Source organism: Carassius gibelio, chromosome B17 (genome assembly GCF_023724105.1).
Source record: "Carassius gibelio isolate Cgi1373 ecotype wild population from Czech Republic chromosome B17, carGib1.2-hapl.c, whole genome shotgun sequence".
Lineage (NCBI taxonomy): Eukaryota > Metazoa > Chordata > Actinopteri > Cypriniformes > Cyprinidae > Carassius > Carassius gibelio.
In genome coordinates, this window is record NC_068412.1 from 27,715,417 (window position 1) to 27,737,204 (window position 21,788).

Consider the following 21,788-nt stretch of genomic DNA (forward strand, 5'->3'; position numbering starts at 1 on the left):
GAACCCTCGGCTGAACTTTGCGAGAAAAGTTTAAAAAAAATTTCTGACAAAGTGATCCTTCACTTTACAGGTCCCAGATCTGACTTTGAATTCGTTGACTACTCAGGTATGCTTTTATATTTTTCAGCATGTTTCTTTAAAGTTGTTAGAAAAAGTTGTGCGATCACAATTGATCCTGTTTTTAAATTCAGCAAATTTATTGGAACCTTTCCAATCTGGCTTCACTACTCATCATAGCACAGACTGCTTTGTTAAAGGTATCGAATGATATTTTACTTGCAGTTGATGCTGGTAAAAATGCCTGTTTTAAAGCTACTAGATCTTACAGCTGCATTTGATACAGGTGATCCTGATGTACTTATTTGGCCTTTAGACCATTTGACTGACAGTGGTTCACTTCATATCTTGGAGACAGGTCTTTTTCTGTATCATTGTGCAAATTTTTCTCTTCTTCAGTTCCTATTATTAGTGGTGTCCCTCAGGGTTCCATATTGGGCCCGCTCCTTTTTAACTTATATATGCTTCCATTAAGGAATATCATTAGGGCACAATGTTTCATTTCATCTATACGCTGATGATACCCAGTTGTATATCCCATTGAAAGCTACTGATTCCATTCAACAGTTGTTGGACTGTCTTGATGATGTCAAGAAATGGTAAAAAAATAACTTTCTCCACATTAATGAAGCCAAAACTGAAATTATTGTTTTTGGTCCCCCGAAATTGAGAAACGGGCTTATTAAGGAACTTGGCAATCATTTCCCCTCAGTTTCTTCTCAGGTCAGGAACCCAGGAACCTCAAGATTTGGAGAAGGTCATTCATGCTTTCATCACATCGCGTTTAGATTATTGCAACTCCTTGTATTTGGGCCTTCCTCAGTCAACCATTTCTATTATTATTGTTGTTGTTTTTTAAACTCTGTTCAGCACTTTGGTCAGCTACGCTGACTAAATACAATTTACTTACTATTGTATTATAGTAATCAGAATAATGCAATAAAACCTCATTAAAACTTAGAATTGTGAGATATAAATATGCAATTTCAAATAAGAGATATAAACTCACAATTATCTGAAAAAGATCTAAAATGTAAGATATAAATACACAATGCTGAGAAACTTTTAAAATAGTGAGATATAAACTCCAAATTCTGTGAAAAAAAAAGCCAAAATGCAAGATAAAAACATGCAATTCTAAGAAAAAAGTAGAAAACAATCTGAGATAGAGATTCACAATCTTGATCTAACATATCTAACATATAAGCTTGCAATTCTAAGAAAAAATGGTGAGATATAAACTCTTGATAAAAAGACTAAAAGGTGAAACATAAAAGTGCAATTCTGAGGGAGAAAAGTCTAAATTTATAAGATATAAACATAAGATATAAACTGAAAAAGTGTAGTAAGCATTGCACACAATGAAATCCATCACAGACCTTCTTATTCATGACATGCCCTTCAAGGACATGATAAAATGCCATTTGGAAATCTTTTCACACAAAAAAAAAAAAACACTGGCAGAGCAACAACAACATTTTTAAGCTGAGAACATCATCAAATACTCTGTATACATACAGTATAAAGCATAAAGCAACAAAAGCCCTTCTCAAATGATGTTTTGTAGGTTTGCGCTCACCCGGACTCTCTGCACCTCCATGAAGACGGCTCTCTGGAAGGCTTTCTCCCACAGCACCAGCTCTGAGCCCAGCTCCACGCTGTAGCAGAAGCTCTGTCCGTGACCCACCAGCACACTGAAGCAGAAGGGTTCACTGTCCCGCAGCTCACCGTCCTGCTGGAGCCCCAGATACAGCCTGCTCTGGATCCAGCAGTCTTCAGCTATCCACAGCTGGACCACAGCAAGAGAGACACAGTGACTGTTCCAAGCTTGTCAGCTTTCTATAACTATAACTATAAATATACACTACTGTTCAAAGGTTTGGGGTCAGTACGAATTTTGTAAAGGTTTTTTTTTTTTTTTTTTTTTTTTTTTCAGCTCACCAAGGCTGCATTTATTTGATCAAAAATACCAGTGCTTTAAGTGGCCCAAAAGAGGTGCCGGTACTCTATTATAGCCAAAAAATATATATATATTTTCTGTTTTGTTTTCTTGATGACTCCCCTCATCGCCTTGAGGTAACAACAACTATATTGAAGGGCTTTTATTTACAGCAGTCAACAGGCAACCTTAATAATTAATCCTTTTATTAGTTTGTGGATTTGCTTGAGCTAGAAAGAACTACTGAACATAAATACAATGTGCAAAAGGATTTTGAAAAAAATACCCTTAGAAAGAGCTACTGCATTACTGCATTCAAACTCCCGAACTGACTCAAATGATCCGCGATCCCCAAACTGACTCAATGATTCGCGAACCCGCTACGAACTCTAGAATTGACTCAAATGACTCGCGATCCCGCTTCGAACTCCCAAACTGACTCAAATGATTCGCGATCCCGCTTCGAACTCCCAAACTGACTCAAATGACTTGCGATCCCGCTTCGAACTCCCAAACTGACTCAAATGATTCGCGATCCCGCTTCGAACTCCCAAATGACTCAAATTGTTATGTATGCAGCTAAATGTTGTTATATAAAGACTGAACCATTAGGGGGCATCAGTGTTCTATTATTGGTTGATGTCTGTATTGAATAAAGTAGTTGAAGAAGAACTGAACAAAGAAAACAACGTGTGCGTGTTGCTCTATATGTAATAGATAAAAGTGTTTATCTATAGTCCTGAGTGGGCAACATAATATAAACTGGCGACGAGGTTTTTGTAATCCGGAAGACTTTTCACTGCATCGGTGAGAGAAATGCCGGTGTTGGTCAAGTTTGGATAATAAAAGAACAACCACGCTAAAACAGCACAGAGCTAGTGAGCTAGGATAGCTGTAAAGAGTTGATGGATCAGTCTTCGTCCGAAGAGTCTAACGTTACAGTGACAGAGACTAGAAGCAGACACATCATGGCTGGAATAATTGGACATATGGATCCCTTCGATGAGTCCGGTGAGCAGTGGGCAACGTACATTGAACGTTTTGAGCATTATGTCTTGGCTAATGAGATCAGGGACGCAAAAAAAGTACCGGTACTGTTGAGTGTGCTCGGATCGAAAACTTATGGACTGCTTCGTAGTTTAGTCGCTCCCGAAAAGCCTGGGGAGATGGACTATGACAATATTGTGGGAGCGTTGCAGGCTCATTTCGCTCCAAAGCCACTTGTAATTGCGGAGAGATTTCGTTTTCACAAGCGAAACCAGGGAGAAGGAGAGACGGTGGCGCAATATGTGGCGGTATTGAAAGGACTTTCAGAACATTGTGAGTTTGGTGCTTACTTAGAAGACGCACTAAGGGACAGATTTGTGTGTGGACTTAAAAGTGAAACTGTACAGAAGCGCCTTTTGACTGAGAAAGATCTCACGTTCCAGAAAGCAGTCGATTATGCGATATCGGCTGAAACAGCCGCGCGTGACGTGCAGCAGTTAAGTGGCTCCCTGAAAGTGAACGCGGTGTTTTCTCAAAAATGCTGGCGTTGCGGGAAAACGAACCATAATGATGAAAACTGCTGGTACAAGGATCGTGACTGTCATCAGTGTGGGAGGAAAGGCCACACGAAGCGCATGTGCAAAAGCAAAGTAAAGAACGGTCGTGACCGAGAATGGAAACAGAAAGGGGAAAAACCTGAACAGAAAAGTAATACAAGTAAGCACAGTGTAAAAAGTAAAAAGAAGAGAATTTATCACATTGAGACAAGAGACGATGAAAGTGAAAGTGAGGGAAATAAATCTGACACTGACTGTGAGTTGGGACTTTATGCCATGTCACAAAAAGGGAAATATTCACGAATCTCAGTGCTGCCTGTTGTAAATGGCAAGAAAATGGAGATGGAATTGGATACAGGGGCTGCTGTGTCGTTGATCCCTTGGGAACAGTATAAAAACACGCTGAGCCAGCTACCACTGCAACCCACTGATATAATGCTCAAGACATACACTGGAGAGCCGTTGGCACCAGAAGGGGTCATCAAAGTGCAAGTAAGGTTAAACAAGCAATGTGCTGATTTGCCTTTGTATGTAGTTAAAGTGGATGCACCCGCATTGTTTGGCAGAGAGTGGCTGAGAGTAATTAAACTGAACTGGAAAGATTTAAAGACTGTGCATGCAATTGAGCAAAAAGAGAAAGACAACTTGGAGGCGGTGTTAAAGAGACACTCCGCTGTTTTCTCTAATAATCTAGGCACAATGACGGGAATTAAGGCCACATTGACTATGAAACCTGACAGTGTTCCAAAGTTTTGCCCACCACGTAATGTACCATATGCTCTTCGACCACGAGTCGAGGCTGAACTAAAGCGTCTGACAGAACTTGGAGTGATCTCACCCGTGGAGCACAGTGATTGGGCCACGCCCGTGGTGCCTGTCAGCAAAAAGGATGGCACAGTAAGGCTCTGTGGAGATTTCAAGATCACCATCAACCCATCTCTGTGCGTGGATAAGTATCCGATTCCACGCATTGAGGATCTTTTTGCCTCTCTAGCAGGAGGCCAACGCTTTAGTAAGCTAGACTTATCAAACGCTTATCTACAGATGGAGGTAGAAGAGAAGTCTAGGGAGCTGCTGACTATTTCGACGCAAAAAGGGTTATTCCGTTTTAATCGTTTACCGTTTGGGGTAGCTTCATCACCCGCCTTATTTCAAAAGGCTATGGACCAAGTGCTTCTCGGACTGCCGTATACACATTGCTACCTGGACGACATACTGATTAGTGGTCCAGACGAAATGACACATCTAAAAACTCTGGATGCAGTCCTGGGCAGGCTAGTGGAACACGGTCTGCATCTCAAGTCTGAGAAGTGCCTGTTTTTCCAGGAGTCTGTGGAATACTTAGGGCATATCATTGACGCAGAGGGACTCCACAAATCACCAGAGAAGGTACGTGCTATTGTGGAAGCACCTGCACCTGGGGATGTCAGTCAGCTACGTTCGTTCTTAGGAATGCTGAACTATTATGGACGTTTCATTCCCGATTTAGCTACTATCATGAAACCACTGAATGATCTGCTAAATAAAGGGAAGAAATGGCAGTGGACGTCAGCCTGTGAGTCAGCGTTCCAGTCATCAAAAGCTTTACTGGTTTCACAGGAAGTATTGACCCACTACAATCCTAAACTGCCCCTCCAGCTCGCATGTGATGCTTCGCCCTACGGGGTTGGCGCTGTGCTCTCGCACATCATGCCTGATAATGAGGAGAGACCGATAGCCTATGCATCACGAGCGCTCAGCAAAGCGGAACAAAACTATGCTCATATTGAGAAGGAGGCGCTAGCGATAGTTTTTGGAATACGAAAGTTTCATCAGTACCTTTATGGTAACAAGTTTGTTCTAATCACTGACCATCGCCCGTTGACCTCCATCCTGAGTCCATCGAAAAGTACACCATCAATGGCTGCAGCTCGAATGCAGCGTTGGGCGCTCCTCCTGGCAGCTCATGATTACACCATTCAATACCGAAAAGGTGCCTTACATGCAAATGCCGATGGGCTGTCACGACTGCCACTCCCCTACACGCATAAAGAGAAGCAAGGCGCAGTGGAGGTATTTTACACATCTCAGTTAGAAAACTTACCAGTCAGTAGCACCGAGATCAAAGGAAACACCTTGACTGACCCTATCTTGGCTCAGGTCCTAGAAATGGTCTCAACTGGTCGTTTTCCAGCTGCTAAGGATGCAGGTGAAGAGCTGTCACCCTATCTGCAGCGCCGGCATGAGCTCACAACCCAACAGGGATGCCTCATGTGGGGTGGGAGAGTTATCGTACCACCTAAACTGCGCCCTCGAGTTCTGGAAGAGCTCCATTCATCACATCCAGGTGTAGTGAGGATGAAAAGCCTGGCACGCAGCTATGTATGGTGGCCCGGTATAGACACTCAATTGGAACTACAGGTCAAATCTTGCCAATCCTGTCAGAGCGTACAAAAAGAGCCTGGACTAGCACCGTTACACTCTTGGATGTGGCCCTCCAGTCCTTGGGAAAGGATACATGTGGACTTTGCAGGTCCATTTGAAGGACATATGTTCTTGGTCGTGGTGGATGCACATTCAAAGTGGCCAGAGGTGCATATCATGAAGAGCACCACTGCCTGTATGACCATTCAAGTGCTCAGGGGAATGTTTAGTCGCTATGGCATTCCACACATCCTGGTGAGTGACAACGGACCGCAGTTCTGTGCGGAAGAATTCAGTACATTCCTGAAAAACAATGGAGTCAAACACATCCGCTCAGCGCCATACCATCCAGCCACCAATGGCCTGGCCGAACGATTCGTGCAGACTTTCAAACATGCTTTGAAGGCATCAAAAGGCTCAGCACAGGTGCGTCAGCGACTTGAGGCGTTCCTATTAACATACAGAAACACCCCTCACGCAACAACGAAAGAAACACCGGCAATGTTGTTTCTTGGACGCAGGCTGCGCTCTCGATTGGATTGTTTAAAACCAAGTGTGGCTGGAGCTGTACACAGGTCACAGGATGCCCAACAACAACGGCGCCAGCATCACGCTAAAGACAGACAGTTTGAGGTAGGAGAGTCAGTTCTTGTGCGTGATTATAGAAAGGGGGAGGAAAAGTGGGCACAAGGTGTGGTGAGAGAAAAGACTGGACCGGTGTCGTACAAGGTGAATGTGGGATTGCCAGGGGTATGGAAACGCCATGTGGACCAGATGTTGAGACGCCCAGATTCAGAGCCTCAGCAAACTGCAGTGAATCATACTGTAAGCCCACAGGTGTTACTACCTCCTAGTGATAGTTGCACCACACTGCACTCAAATACTCCTTTATTAGAAAAGAAGGATGTTCAAGTTCCAGAAATCCAAGAAACATTAAAAACACACCAGTCCACTGAACCACCATCAACGGAACATCCTCAGATAACCGAGACAGTGAAACGTTATCCTGTGAGGATCAAAAGACCACCAGCTCGTTACCGTGATGAGTGAGCAGTAATTAGTTAAAGGGTTAAAGCATAGTTTTGAGTGAGAGACATATTCTTTCAACATATAAGTTATACAACCACTGAGATATTCCTAATTTGTTGTTGGAAGTACAAGAGAAAGTGGTAATTGTACCTTTAGTGTCATACATGAAAAGTATATTGTTTTGTTTAAACAAAATGTTGAATGTTAATGTTAATGGCATTCTATCTTAGTGGGGAGGAAATGTTATGTATGCAGCTAAATGTTGTTATATAAAGACTGAACCATTAGGGGGCATCAGTGTTCTATTATTGGTTGATGTCTGTATTGAATAAAGTAGTTGAAGAAGAACTGAACAAAGAAAACAACGTGTGCGTGTTGCTCTATATGTAATAGATAAAAGTGTTTATCTATAGTCCTGAGTGGGCAACATAATACAAATGATTCGCGATCCCGTTTCGAACTCCCAAACTGACTCAAATGATTCGCGATCACGCACCGAACTCCCAAACTGACTCAAATGATTCGCGATCCCACACCGAACTCCCAAATGACTCAAATGATTCGCGAATCCGCTCCGAACTCTCGAATTGATTCAAATGATCCGCGAAGCCGCTCCGAACTCCCGAACTGGTTCAAATGATTCACGCTCCATACTCCGAACTAGGAAGAATTAAGAAGCGTGCATTGTGAAGGGAGCTCTGAAAAGATGCAGCGCAGGCAAAGGATTAAATCCTCTATTAAAACAGATGTCCAAATGAATGTACTGGTACGCTAAAAGCACGTTCTGGGCACATGGAGAGGTGGCGGTAATCTCAAGAGCTATATTTGGAAGTGGAGGTACTGATACCAGTGCGTACCGGCCCACTTAAAGCACTGAAAAATACATTTAATAATATATATACAAAAAAACAGTTAATAATATTAAAATTTAAAACAGCTGTTTTCTATTTAAATATCCGCAAAACTACAATTAATTTTTTGTGATGCACAGTTGAATCTTCAGCATCATTACTCCAGTCTTCAGTGTCACATGATCTTCAGAAATCATGAAAATATGCTAATTAGCTGCTCAAGAAACATTTCTGATTATTATTAAACACTTATGTTGAAAACAGTTGTTCAGTTGAATATATATATATATATGCATAAATTGCGATACATTTTTTAAAATGGGATCTTTAATGACTAGAAAGTTAGAAAAGAGCATTTATTTGAAATATAAATCAACTTTTGAAACATTATACATTTATATCCTGTCACTTTTAATGAATTTAATGCATCCTAGCTCAATAAAAGTATTAATTTCTTCAAAAAAGAAATTCAAGTCCAAATTTGTTTTGTGTTGGGGCAGAGTAGCTAAATACAAATTCGTGGTCATCAAAATAAATAAATAAAATAAAATAAATAAATATGTCAAGGTGAGAACATTATCAAATAGTCTAATATATGCATATGTTTTTAATAAAATTGTTCATATAAATAAATAAATGAATACATTTGAATATGTATTTATTTTTTACAACAAAATATGAAAACAAATATTTAATTTATTTAGGATAATGTGCACTGATGAATCAAGATAAGATAAGAGTAGGAATATGATTTAGGAACATGCGTGTTGATTTCATGTTGACTTTAAATGACAAACAAAACAAACACAGAGCACTCAGCATCGACTGATAAAAGCCAAACATGTGTGTTCGTACCTTATGAACCTTAAAGAGAACCTCACAGAGGTGAAAACTAGCCTCTGCTTGAGCCCAGTCTGATGCCAAGATCTGATACAAAAACACAGAAAGAAATCTCACTGTCACACATCCATGATTAGAGAGGATACAGGCCCAAAACATGCTCACTCTCAGGCCATCCAAGATTAGGATGCGTTTGTTTCTTCATCAGATTTGGAGAAATGTAGCATTGCATCAGTGTCTCATCAATGCATGCTGTCTGTGTCAATCAATGGACTGGAGTGCTGTGGATTACTTGTGGATTATTGTGATGTTTTTATCAGCTGTTTGGACTCTCGTTCTGACGGCACCCATTCACTGCAGAGCATCCATCACTAAGCAAGTGATGCAATGCTACATTTCTTCAAATATGATAACTATTTCTAATCTTGGATGACCTGAGGGTGAGCACATTTTCAGCTAATGTTAATTTTCGGTGAACTACTCCTTTAAGAAAGCACAATTGTGATGTATAAGGAGCAACCCTCCAATCTTTCAACACAATGCATTGCAGAGATTCTACTGATTCATTATTTCACTCATCTGTTTTTGAAAACTAGTCATTTGTTATATATTTTTTTTTGCCCTCGGAAATAGATTATACGCTGCAATTCCTATTAAAATTCATGCGTATGAAAAAGTTTGCAGTAATTACCTCTTCATGACCTACAGAGACGTAAGGCTTATTTAACAGTCTGTTCTCTCTAAAGCAGCACAGACGTAAATCTGAAACATAATGAGATGCTAATGAATTTGCTGAATGTCTCTCTAGGCTTTAAGGCATGTTAAATGCTATGTTTCCTTCGATTTCTCTCTTTATTAATGCAGTAATGCACATTTAATGAAATGGCGAGAAATATCAGCACAGCGTTATTTTGGTCACAAAATTTATCAAAACCACTTACAATAACATGAACGCAGCCCTAACCGAGTCATGTAGAGGACGGCGCTGGAGTCAAGCTAATTGCATTAGAAAGTACTGACACTGAAATAACACACAAAACAGTGCCAACACAAAGTGCAGGGCTGTATTTATATCATAACTGATGAAAACTGTGTCTTCAGGCTTAATGGCAAAGATAAAACATTTGTCACCAATAACGTATGTGTGCGAGGCCACCGCGGTAATGGCTTCTCCTCGCCACAGTCCATTAGAAAATAATAGATTGATTATATATAATACGAATGGATGTCCTGAGTCTCAGGTTTGTGCCAGTCTGCAACAGGAGGGAAGACACATGCACTATTTTATTTCTGCAGTAATGTAGTGCACTAGTGTCTGAAATGTGTTTCACATGCTATTTAGGGTTCCCACACTGATCAAAGAATTTCCACGGCTTTTCCAGAAGGATTCAAATATATATATATATATAGGGATTGGTCAGTCAGATTTCTATAGAAGTTTGGTAATTGTAACTTTATTTTTTTCTCAGGATTCAGATTTTATTATGTCAAAATTAAGAGATGCAGAATAAAAAAATAAAAAAAAAAGTTCAAATCACGATTGCAAGAGAAAAACTGTACAATTTGCATTTCTAAAGTAAAAGGTCAGAATTGTTTTAATTAATTGACAATTAAATGTCTGTAGTTATGTATACCCCAACAATGCCAAAATCAAAGCTACACCGTTTATATGTACCGTATAATACAGCAATATTGCATTGCATGCCATTTCTCCGGAGTGTGTGTGTGTGTGTGTTTGTTTGTGTGTGTGTGTGTTTGTGTGTGAGTGTGTGTGTGTGTGCGTTTGTGTGTGTGTGTGTGTGTGTGTGTTTGTTGATGTGTGTGTGTGTGTGTGTGTGAGTGTGTGTGTGTGTGCGTTTGTGTGTGTGTGTGTGTGTGTGTTTGTTGATGTGTGTGTGTGTGTGTGTGTGTGTGTGTGTCTGTGTTTGTTTATGTGTGTGTCTGTCTGTTTGTGTTTGTCTGTGTGTGTCTGTCTGTTTCTGTGTGTGTGTTTGTGTTTGTGTGTGTGTGTGTGTGTGTGTGTGTTTGCTTGTGTGTGTGTGTCTGTGTGTGTTTGTGTGTGTGTGTTTCTGTGTGTGTGTGTGTGTGTCTGTGTGTGTGTGTGTGTGTGTGTGTGTGTGTGTCTGTGTCTGTGTGTGTGTTTGTTTGTGTGTGTGTGTCTCTGTGTGTGTGTGTTTGTATGTGTGTGCGTGCGTGTGTGTGTCTGTCTGTTTGTGTGTGTCTGTGTGTGTCTGTCTGTCTGTGTGTGTGTGTGTGTGTGTGTGTGTGTTTCTGTGTGTGTGTCTGTGTGTGTGTGTGTCTTGTGTGTTTGTGTGTGTCTGTGTGTGTGTGTGTGTTTCTGTGTGTGTCTTGTGTGTTTGTGTGTGTCTTGTGTGTTTGTGTGTGTCTGTGTGTGTGTGTGTGTCTTGTGTGTTTGTGTGTGTCTTGTGTGTTTGTGTGTGTCTTGTGTGTTTGTGTGTCTGTCTGTGTGTGTGTGTGTGTGTTTGTGTGTGTGTGTGTGTGTGTGTTTGTTTATGTGTGAGTCTGTCTGTTTGTGTGTGTGTTTGTGTTTGTGTTTGTGTTTGCTTGTGTGTGTGTGTGTTTCTGTGTGTGTGTCTGTGTGTGTGTGTGTTTCTGTGTGTGTCTGTGTGTGTGTGTGTGTGTGTGTGTGTGTGTCTGCGTGTGTGTGTGTGTGTTTGTATGTGTGCGTGCGTGTGTGTGTGTGTTTGTCTGTGTGTGTGTGTGTGTGTGTGTGTGTGTGTGTGTGTGTTTGTAACACATGATCTTACAGGAGGACTCCTGAAGACGAGGAGAGAAGATCCTCTCAGAGCCAGGAACCTGCAGCTGTGAAGGAGCTCGACGTCGCCGCCCTGCAGGTGTTCACACACCCAGCCCATGTGGACGACCTGAGGAGAAAACAGCCAGCACAAGAAAACATTCTGTGCCTGCTCAGACTCTCCTCCGCCGTAAATATGATTGAATTACTCTCTGAATTATTAATCATAATGCAACAGAGAGCCAGAGGTCATGACACGATCACTGTGAGATGTATTATTTTCCTGATTATGAAATCTCTCTCATACTGTAATGGTGAAATATGACGAGGGAGCATAACAGGGATATTACTTTCTGTCTTATGATTTAGATGAATATGTCACTGTACAAATAACCCACCTGATCATCAGGAGAACAGTATTTATTCGCCGTTTTTATCTGAAAGGAACAAAAACATTTACAAATCAATTAAAGTATCGATATTTATTTAAATTTAATTGTTTTGTTTTTTCTTGTACACTTCACAGACGTAAATTATAAAAAGAAAAAAATATTATAATAATGATATGATTATTAACATAAGTATTATGTATGTATTATTTTAGCAGAACACTTTACAATTAAAAACAATACGTTTTATTATAATATGATTAATATTAAAAACTTTAAACGTGTTCACTTTTGTGCACTTTAAAGATTTGCAATTAATTGCGGTTATTAATTTGACAGCACTTATTATTATTATTAACAGATTATTATTATTTATTTATTTATTTATTGCATTACAGTATGCTATAAAGCAGTAGAGGGAAGGTTTAAATTTGTTTCATTGACATGAATCTAATAACACAAATGATTAAAAATGACTATTTAATTGCTTATTCGTTTCATTTAGTTGTTAAATATTGGCAGAACATGTCCAGATATTTGTCATGTGATTCCTCCTTATGAGGGATAGTTTCACTCTGAAAACTCTTATTAATAATGCTCCTCTTTCAGTAAAACTGCAGCATGAAGGTCTATTGAGCTTCTCCAGATTCGTGCTCTTTGGACTCGATTCATAAGTCTTCTGCGCTTGCCAAGAATATCGCCTAACGATCTCATTTCCTGAGCGTTGTTTTAATTAGTGCATGCGCTGATGATCCAATGGGCTTTTTCTGAAGCTGTCACACAGCTGCCTGTTTTACGTGCAATTACTGCGCTGACGTCACCTAATTATGAGGACGGACGCTGATTGCTAAATGTCTAATTAACAGCTGAGTGTATGTGCGGGTGGAAGCGGATCTGTTATTGTGCTGACCTATAACCTATAAATAGAGCGACTGACACATTGATTGAGTGTCGTTTGACACGTTCTGACCCTTTTCATTAGCTGACAAGTCGAGTTTATGTCAATGCATTTCATGCATTGTAAAGATTTACGTATAATGATTTATCACATGCATCTCAATGCACTGAATATTTTCATAAATAATTAATGATTTCTATTCATAACAATGCATGCATGCTATTTATGGTTTCACCTTTAAACAGTGCCATGCATGTGCATAAGTCATAAGAACATGCAATTGTTATACACAATATAATACTTTCACACTTTATATATAAAACGGCTACCAGAAGGTTATACCAAGAGTAACTCCATAAAAATATGGTGAAGTGTAAATCATCCAATTCTGAAGTTCTGAACACAGCACAATTCCAGTTGCATATTCATATTTCAGCCTGAAAGCAGTCATAAAACTTGCATTTGCTGCAGTGCTGTACATATAGCCTCAGACGTCCGGATCTGCTCTGATCTCTCATGGTTTCACTCACACGAATGCCGCGGCAGATAATGCATGTCACTTACGCTCTCCTGGGTCAAATCGTTGATATTGGTTGATATTGCTTGAAGCCAGTCTGTGCTTTCTGCTGCAGTGCAAAACTGAAGAACGTGCGTGCAAACTCCATCTAAGGCAATGACTTCAAAACTGTTCGATCTGGATGAACAAAAACATATTAAATACTAAATCCACTGATAAAAGCACAACTCTAGAAAACCAAACTTCAACACAAATCACATTGTTTCTTACAGCATGAAGATTGTATCTGTATACATAAAAAAAACCTGGATTAAAAAATTATGATGATGATTATTATTATTAATATTATTATTAAATTAAAGGCAAAAATTATAGTAATAATACATTATAAATAATTTATTAAATAAAAGGATCATAATAATCATGATTAAAATAAATATACAATAATAATAATAATAATAATAATAATTAATAGTAATTATAATAATATATAAAAAATAATACATGACTAAAAATATTATAAAAATAATATAAAAGCAATATTAATTAAATACAGTAATAATACTAATATTTTAATATGTTATTATTAATAATAATAATAATTATTATTATTATTAATGATATTATTATTATTATTATTATTATTATTATACAACGGTTATACACTAATAATAATAATAATAATAACAATAATATATATATATATATATATATATATATACAGTATTGTTCAAAATAATAGCAGTACAATGTGACTAACCAGAATAATCAAGGTTTTTCGTATATTTTTTTATTGCTACGTGGCAAACAAGTTACCAGTAGGTTCAGTAGATTCTCAGAAAACAAATGAGACCCAGCATTCATGATATGCACGCTCTTAAGGCTGTGCAATTGGGCAATTAGTTGAATTAGTTGAAAGGGGTGTGTTCAAAAAAATAGCAGTGTGGCATTCAATCACTGAGGTCATCAATTTTGTGAAGAAACAGGTGTGAATCAGGTGGCCCCTATTTAAGGATGAAGCCAACACTTGTTGAACATGCATTTGAAAGCTGAGGAAAATGGGTCGTTCAAGACATTGTTCAGAAGAACAGCGTACTTTGATTAAAAAGTTGATTAGAGAGGGGAAAACCTATAAAGAGGTGCAAAAAATGATAGGCTGTTCAGCTAAAATGATCTCCAATGCCTTAAAATGGAGAGCAAAACCAGAGAGACGTGGAAGAAAACGGAAGACAACCATCAAAATGGATAGAAGAATAACCAGAATGGCAAAGGCTCAGCCAATGATCACCTCCAGGATGATCAAAGACAGTCTGGAGTTACCTGTAAGTACTGTGACAGTTAGAAGACGTCTGTGTGAAGCTAATCTATTTTCAAGAATCCCCCGCAAAGTCCCTCTGTTAAAAAAAAGGCATGTGCAGAAGAGGTTACAATTTGCCAAAGAACACATCAACTGGCCTAAAGAGAAATGGAGGAACATTTTGTGGACTGATGAGAGTAAAATTGTTCTTTTTGGGTCCAAGGGCCACAGGCAGTTTGTGAGACGACCCCCAAACTCTGAATTCAAGCCACAGTACACAGTGAAGACAGTGAAGCATGGAGGTGCAAGCATCATGATATGGGCATGTTTCTCCTACTATGGTGTTGGTCCTATTTATCGCATACCAGGGATCATGGATCAGTTTGCATATGTTAAAATACTTGAAGAGGTCATGTTGCCCTATGCTGAAGAGGACATGCCCTTGAAATGGTTGTTTCAACAAGACAATGACCCAAAACACACTAGTAAACGGGCAAAGTCTTGGTTCCAAACCAACAAAATTAATGTTATGGAGTGGCCAGCCCAATCTCCAGACCTTAATCCAATTGAGAACTTGTGGGGTGATATCAAAAATGCTGTTTCTGAAGCAAAACCAAGAAATGTGAATGAATTGTGGAATGTTGTTAAAGAATCATGGAGTGGAATAACAGCTGAGAGGTGCCACAAGTTGGTTGACTCCATGCCACACAGATGTCAAGCAGTTTTAAAAAACTGTGGTCATACAACTAAATATTAGTTTAGTGATTCACAGGATTGCTAAATCCCAGAAAAAAAAAAATGTTTGTACAAAATAGTTTTGAGTTTGTACAGTCAAAGGTAGACACTGCTATTTTTTTGAACACACCCCTTTCAACTAATTGCCCAATTGCACAGCCTTAAGAGCGTGCATATCATGAATGCTGGGTCTTGTTTGTTTTCTGACAATCTACTGAACCTACTGGTAACTTGTTTGCCACGTAGCAATAAAAAATATACTAAAAACCTTGATTATTCTGGTTAGTCACATTGTACTGCTATTATTTTGAACAATACTGTATATATATATATATATATATATATATATATATATATATATATATATATATATATATATATATATATATATATATATATATATAATTAAAATACATTAGCAATAATAATTGTTGTTGTTATTAATACCATCATCATTATACAAAATGCAAATAAAAATACTATAATATAAATATTAATAATAATTAAATAAATACATAAAATAAATGTATAAATAAATAAAAATAAGTAAATAAATAAAATGCATTATTTATGAATATAAATGATTATATTTGCACACACATTACATATTTATTATTACTATTATTCTATTATTAAACATTCTAAATAAAAATAAAGGCATTAATACTAGTCATCATTGCCGCAGTCACGAATCTGACAACAATAGGACACTTCTAGCTTAACATTTATTGCTGTATATTGTGTACTGAATGACAAATTATTTCTAAAAGCAGCATGCGGCAGCATAAAGTTCATATTGGCCAGAATGAGCAGCCTCATACACTAGTGCTCTATTGTAAGCAGAGCCTTTATTATCACTGTGATAAAATAAACTCTGATAGTAAGCAGCTCGTGATGCAAGATACGAGTCAGGAACGAAACGATTCCTGATCAACTCTTCAGGGCCACCGAGATTTATTCTATTATTAATAAAGAGATGAATAAGACATCAGAGACATGTTGTAGATTGCAAGAACAGAGACAAATTGACAAGTGTGGCCATAATTTGCACAGTATTGAATCATTGCTTTCTGTCACAGATGGCTTACAGTACTACTTGATTCACATCGATTCTTAAGAAAAGGCAAGATGATGGATGTTTCTGTTGTTGTTTTGTGCATGCATTACATTAATGTCTTCCCAGTATATATTTCCAGATGACGATAAAATAATGCCACAAAACAAGACTTTATATGAATCTCGCAGGAACATCAAAATAAAGTTTGCATAAAGAAAAGAATAAATAAAAAATAATTATAAAAAACAGCATTTTGTTTTTTGTTTTGTTTTCATGACAAATAATCAAATTTACACTTACTCTCTAATTCTTAATAGCATACTTCAATGATAAAAAATGTAAAAAAATTATCATCTTCTGAGAGTAAAATATATGACTTAAACACTACCACTAAGAATAATATTAATTATTTTCATTTTGACTGTAAAGCACAAAAAAGTATGTTTTTTTGTATTCTCATTCAAATTCCGAAAACGATGATTCAAATAAATAAACAAACACACAAATAATTAAATTAAATTAAATTAAATTAAATTAAATTAAATTAAATTAAATTAAATTAAATTAAATACAATTAAATACAATTAAATACAATTAAATTTAATTAAATTAAACTAAATTAAATTAAATTAAATTAAATTAAATTAAATTAAATTAAATTAAATTAAATTAAAATAAAAATTAATTAAAATAAAATAAAATAAAATAAAATTAAATTAAATTAAATTAAATTAAAAAAAATTAATTAAATAAAATTAAAAATTTAAATTACATTAAATAAAATTAAATACAATTAAATTAATTAAAATTAAAATTAAAATTAAAATTAAAATTAAAATTAAAATTAAAATTAAATTAATTTTAAATTAAATTAAATTAAATAAAAATAAAGCAAAGTTAAATAAAAATAAAATAAAATAAAATAAAATGAAATAAAATAAAATAAAATAAAATAAAATAAAATAATCCGGGCACAAAACCCGACTGCATACAGATCTCTCAGTGCTATCATAAGACTGACCTATAACATGTCTGTCAATTCAGATTTTGTAATCTGCTTATTTCCGTTCGTTTTTAATGTGCAAAGCTATCAATATAAATGTGAGGGATGAGATGCGTGAGTTGATAGACAGGGTTGTCACACTCACTCCTCCATCAATTGTCTATAATGGGCGGCTTTGACATTTAATTTCAGAGTGTGTTCGGAGCGTGCCGCAGATGAATTACTCTCTGATTTGCCGGACTGACTATTTAATGATAGCTGTCAGAAACACCATCACGTCAAAACATATTCTGCGTAACGCTCGAGCAGTCCTTTCCATTGTGGCCCAGATGATTATGCTTATGAAGGGCTACCGAGGCCAAAAGGCTGTGAGATGCACATTTCTAATGCATTAAATCAAGCGAGAGCAAGACTAACTCCATTACTGAAGTGAGATTACAGAAGCACTGCTCTCAAAACACGGCATCTTTAGCAGCTTGCAACTTTTCCAGTAAAGCAATTCAATAAATGGCATGATTTCAATTAACGCCAACCATGTGTGAGATGCGTCCATTCGACACTTGGCCTTTTTCAGATATAAATTGCTTGGAGAAAGTGATGTTCTGCTTGAACTAGCAGCAGACTGTAGCTCACAGAACACAATAAAAAAACGATTAGTCTGGAGAGAGCGTCTTCATCGGCCATCGCATACATAGAGAGAGACTGAGAAGATGCTTTCGGCTTTTGGGAGAGTCTTACATTCGCAGGGAATGTGAAATCTGAGCATTAAAATGATGAAAAGCTGACAATCCTTCATGAAAGATGGACTCTTAGATGTTAAAAGTTTAAAAATGCATTCAGACGCTCAGGAGATATCAACTTCAGTGAAAAGTTCTAGAGAAAGTGCAGCTGATGGACAGAAAAACAAATCAATATATACTGAAGAGAGAAAAAGAAAAACATATTTAACTCTGTAAAGCCTGTCATGTGAAATTATAATCAAAAAGCATATACTTTTTTCTAAATACAACAGTTTATTGAACACGTTATTGAACTTGTTAATACACTTGATTGAGGTCTGTGGGTTAAAAGTAAATGTTTCTGCATTATATCCAGTTATGTTACTTTAAAATTCATTAAACTGTAAAAAAAAAAGGAATTATTTTATAATTATTTGTCATATTTTTTATTTACAATTATTTTAAATTAATTTATAATTATGCAAAAAATAATAATAATAAATGAATAAAAAAAAAAATGATAAAATCAATTTGGAGGTATATCAAACTTGAATGAGGGATGATGAATCAAATTATGTTATATTAAAATGCATAAAAACAATAATAAAACATTAAACAAAAATTTTATAAGAATCAATACTTTTGTTATATATATATATATATATATATATATATATATATATATATATATATATATATATAAATGCAAAAGTAAAACAACAAAAAAAATTATGGCATGCAAGATATGCATTAGTGGCATGTTTTATATATATATATATATATATATATATATATATATATATATATATATATATATATATATATATATATATATTATTTTTTTTTTTTTAAAGTATGCATTTGTATTTATGTTATGCATCATATTTGATCCATCAGGATTTTATGAATTAGTCTGATATAGTAAGAATACGGAGGAAAAACAGCTTAATTTGAAAAAACTTACTGGTTGTATGACAAAAGGTGATGAAATTCTGATGCTTTTAATGTAAATCAATGAGAGCTTTATAACAGCACAGCAGCTACTGACATAAACTGATCTAAATATCAGTGGTAACTCTGTATCTCTAATAATACGTCTTAGTAAGATGAGATTGAAATGATTCACACATATGATAAGTCAGTGACTGAGAGCTGAAGAAATGAAGGCTCCTCAGAAGATGTGAGATGTTCTGGAGGCTTGTGAAGATCATTCCTCCGCTGAGGAACAGTGAAAGTAAAGCTCCTCAAAAGATCCTGAGGATCAGATTTGAGACTCTAAAACATGATTGATGTAGAATCAAGTAAAGCTGAGCTGCTTCAGTCCAGGAAGAGTTCATCTGGAGATATTACTGACCTTATTCTGACCTTTACTTGATCAGAATCAGGAAAGATTTGACAACAAATGCAACAAATGAAGCACCAGCTGAAGCTGGACTAATAAAACGACAGAAGGCAGTAGGGTTAAAAAAAAGGAGTCAGACCTGAAACTCCTCCTGGAGTCGAGCCCAAAACACATAGAAATATATTCAGATTATGCATTCTGCCTAATTAAGCATCTGATTCCACCTGCTGCAATCACAAGCTTTGAGATTTAAAGTGGATACTGATATATCTCTTCTCCGCCGATGTGATGCGATATCATTCAACGGCAGTCGACTAAAGTTAGAGCCACTTCTTCTCGACCCGCGGCTGCTGCATCGCTGACCTTTCCAGACACGGCATGACGCTGCATAGATATTGGGTTTAACATCCTCTCACCTAAATGAAAAAGGCTTGCAAAACCAACACTGGGCAAACCTTACAGCATCACGGCGGATTACCGTACCTTAATTTGTCGGTTCCAGCTTTGCGTCGAGAGATTCGAGCCATGAACAGAGGGAGGCTGACGGCATCCAGCCAGCGCTTCTCATACTTTGGTTCATTAGCCGAAGGTGAGGAGGGCGACGACGGGGCCTGGACAGAATAAATGAGAGGGAGAGAGTCAGAGGCCGGAGCAGAAACATCTCGTTTTACTGCCCTTTGATCACGACGCCAGCGGCTCCTTAACAACCACGGCCTGCGATTCAAAGACATCCTCAGCGCTCGGCCCCCGTCTCATAATAACTCCGGCTCAACCTGATCCTGCTGTATTTTACAAATCAATGAGGATTACAGTTGCATCACGTAAATGCATGACATTTTGCATGCATATTCACAGATGAAGGAGAAAGATGATGCAAGTCTAAAGCGGATGAACGCTTGAACACTGTAAATGCATAGTTAGCTCTCAAAAGCAATGGAAGCACTATTCAGCCACAAATTTAAAGATAAATAAATAACTAAATAAATAAATGTAATTGCTATTTTTTTTATCTCAGATATTTAACCTTGTCCTCACAATTTTGAGTTTACATCTCGTAATTCTGAATTTATATATATATATATATATAGTGAATTTTCCATCCATACATCCTTCCTTCCATCTATCTATATCTTTAGATTTTTTTTTTTTTGCTCTAGCAGAAACAAAGAAAAACAGAATTGCAAGATATAAACAGAAGAAATATTTTTCCTCAAAATTCTGACTTTTTTCTCTGAATTTTTCGTTAAATCTCACATTTCAGAATTGTGAGATATAAACAGAATTGCAAGACATAAACTCTGAATTCTGACTTTTTGTTGCAAGTGTGACTTTTTTCTTAAAATTCTGAGTATCTACAACAATTTATTTAAAAAATATTTTTCTGCAGTGGAATAAACGTCAATTTCAACTCAAAAATGTTAACTTTTCTTCTCAGAATTTACACCAAATATCAGAAATGTGAAAAAAAAAGACTTGTGACATATATTCAGAATTTTCAATAAAAAAAAAAATAAATCTATATAAAAAAAATTGCAATTAATTTTTTTTGTTTACTTTTCTTCTGGTGGCAGAAACCATATAGCTGTGAAGTAATCTTTTTGAATTATTAGCAAAAAAAAAAAAAATGGCGAAAATTCTAATTACACGAATCAGGTAAAAAAATACCCTAATTTCCATTAAAATAATGTGAATTTGAGAGAAAAAAAAGTTGAGCAGTTTGCATCAAACATTAAAGGTTTCACTGTTTCCATCTCATCTCACTCTCTTTCAATGTTAAACAGACAGATCATGCTGACAGTAAGCCCCGCCTTCTTTGATCTGATTGGCTGTCTCAGTCATTCTGACACTGATGAGTGCTGTTAGACTGCTGAGGCAGATCAGCCAAAAGATCTGACTTTTAACTCTTCTTGTCATCCTACAGTATAACTAACAGAGCACTGCATAACAAAGTGCAGCAAATCAGTGCAAGACTTTCAAACATTGGAGGGGAAGTTTGTCCATTTCTCAATACTGTGGGAAACTTCTTCCTCAGTGTCTATGATGGTTATGGCCCTGACAGGGACAGGCTTCTACAGACTGCTGCAAGCGCTGCTGGGAACCCCTAAAATTCAGCTCATCAATTCTAGAGTTTATATTCTTCAAACTGTACAGCCCCTAGTGTGCATCACATTTGTGCTCTACTCACTTCAAATGCAAAATCCCATCAGTCATATCAGTATTAACGTAATATTATGCATGACATGCATGAATCTCTCGGATGCAAATAGTCAGAGCAAAGTACGTAAGCTTATAAATCTCCTCGTATCAGATGAAAATCATATTTTTCTGCAAAGCACATCAGTACAGGTGCTTCACAGTAGCTGTGGGATGCTTAAGATGGGGATATAGATTTTTTTAGAGACGTTTCTGACCT

At 36.8% G+C, this 21,788-nt stretch overlaps 1 protein-coding gene across 1 annotated transcript in view; it reads right to left on the reverse strand.

Annotated features, from left to right (window-relative positions):
• Nucleotides 1-21,788, reverse strand: part of LOC127976346 (gamma-2-syntrophin-like) — a 71,652-nt gene that overhangs the window by 14,436 nt on the left and 35,428 nt on the right. Inside the window, exons 9-14 of the mRNA XM_052580709.1 lie at nucleotides 19,859-19,986; nucleotides 13,270-13,399; nucleotides 11,817-11,855; nucleotides 11,432-11,548; nucleotides 8,679-8,750; nucleotides 1,637-1,846 (exon numbers count right to left, since the gene is read on the reverse strand). Of these exons, the coding sequence (XP_052436669.1) occupies nucleotides 1,637-1,846; nucleotides 8,679-8,750; nucleotides 11,432-11,548; nucleotides 11,817-11,855; nucleotides 13,270-13,399; nucleotides 19,859-19,986 (696 nt within the window). The remainder of the gene's footprint in view (nucleotides 1-1,636; nucleotides 1,847-8,678; nucleotides 8,751-11,431; nucleotides 11,549-11,816; nucleotides 11,856-13,269; nucleotides 13,400-19,858; nucleotides 19,987-21,788) is intronic.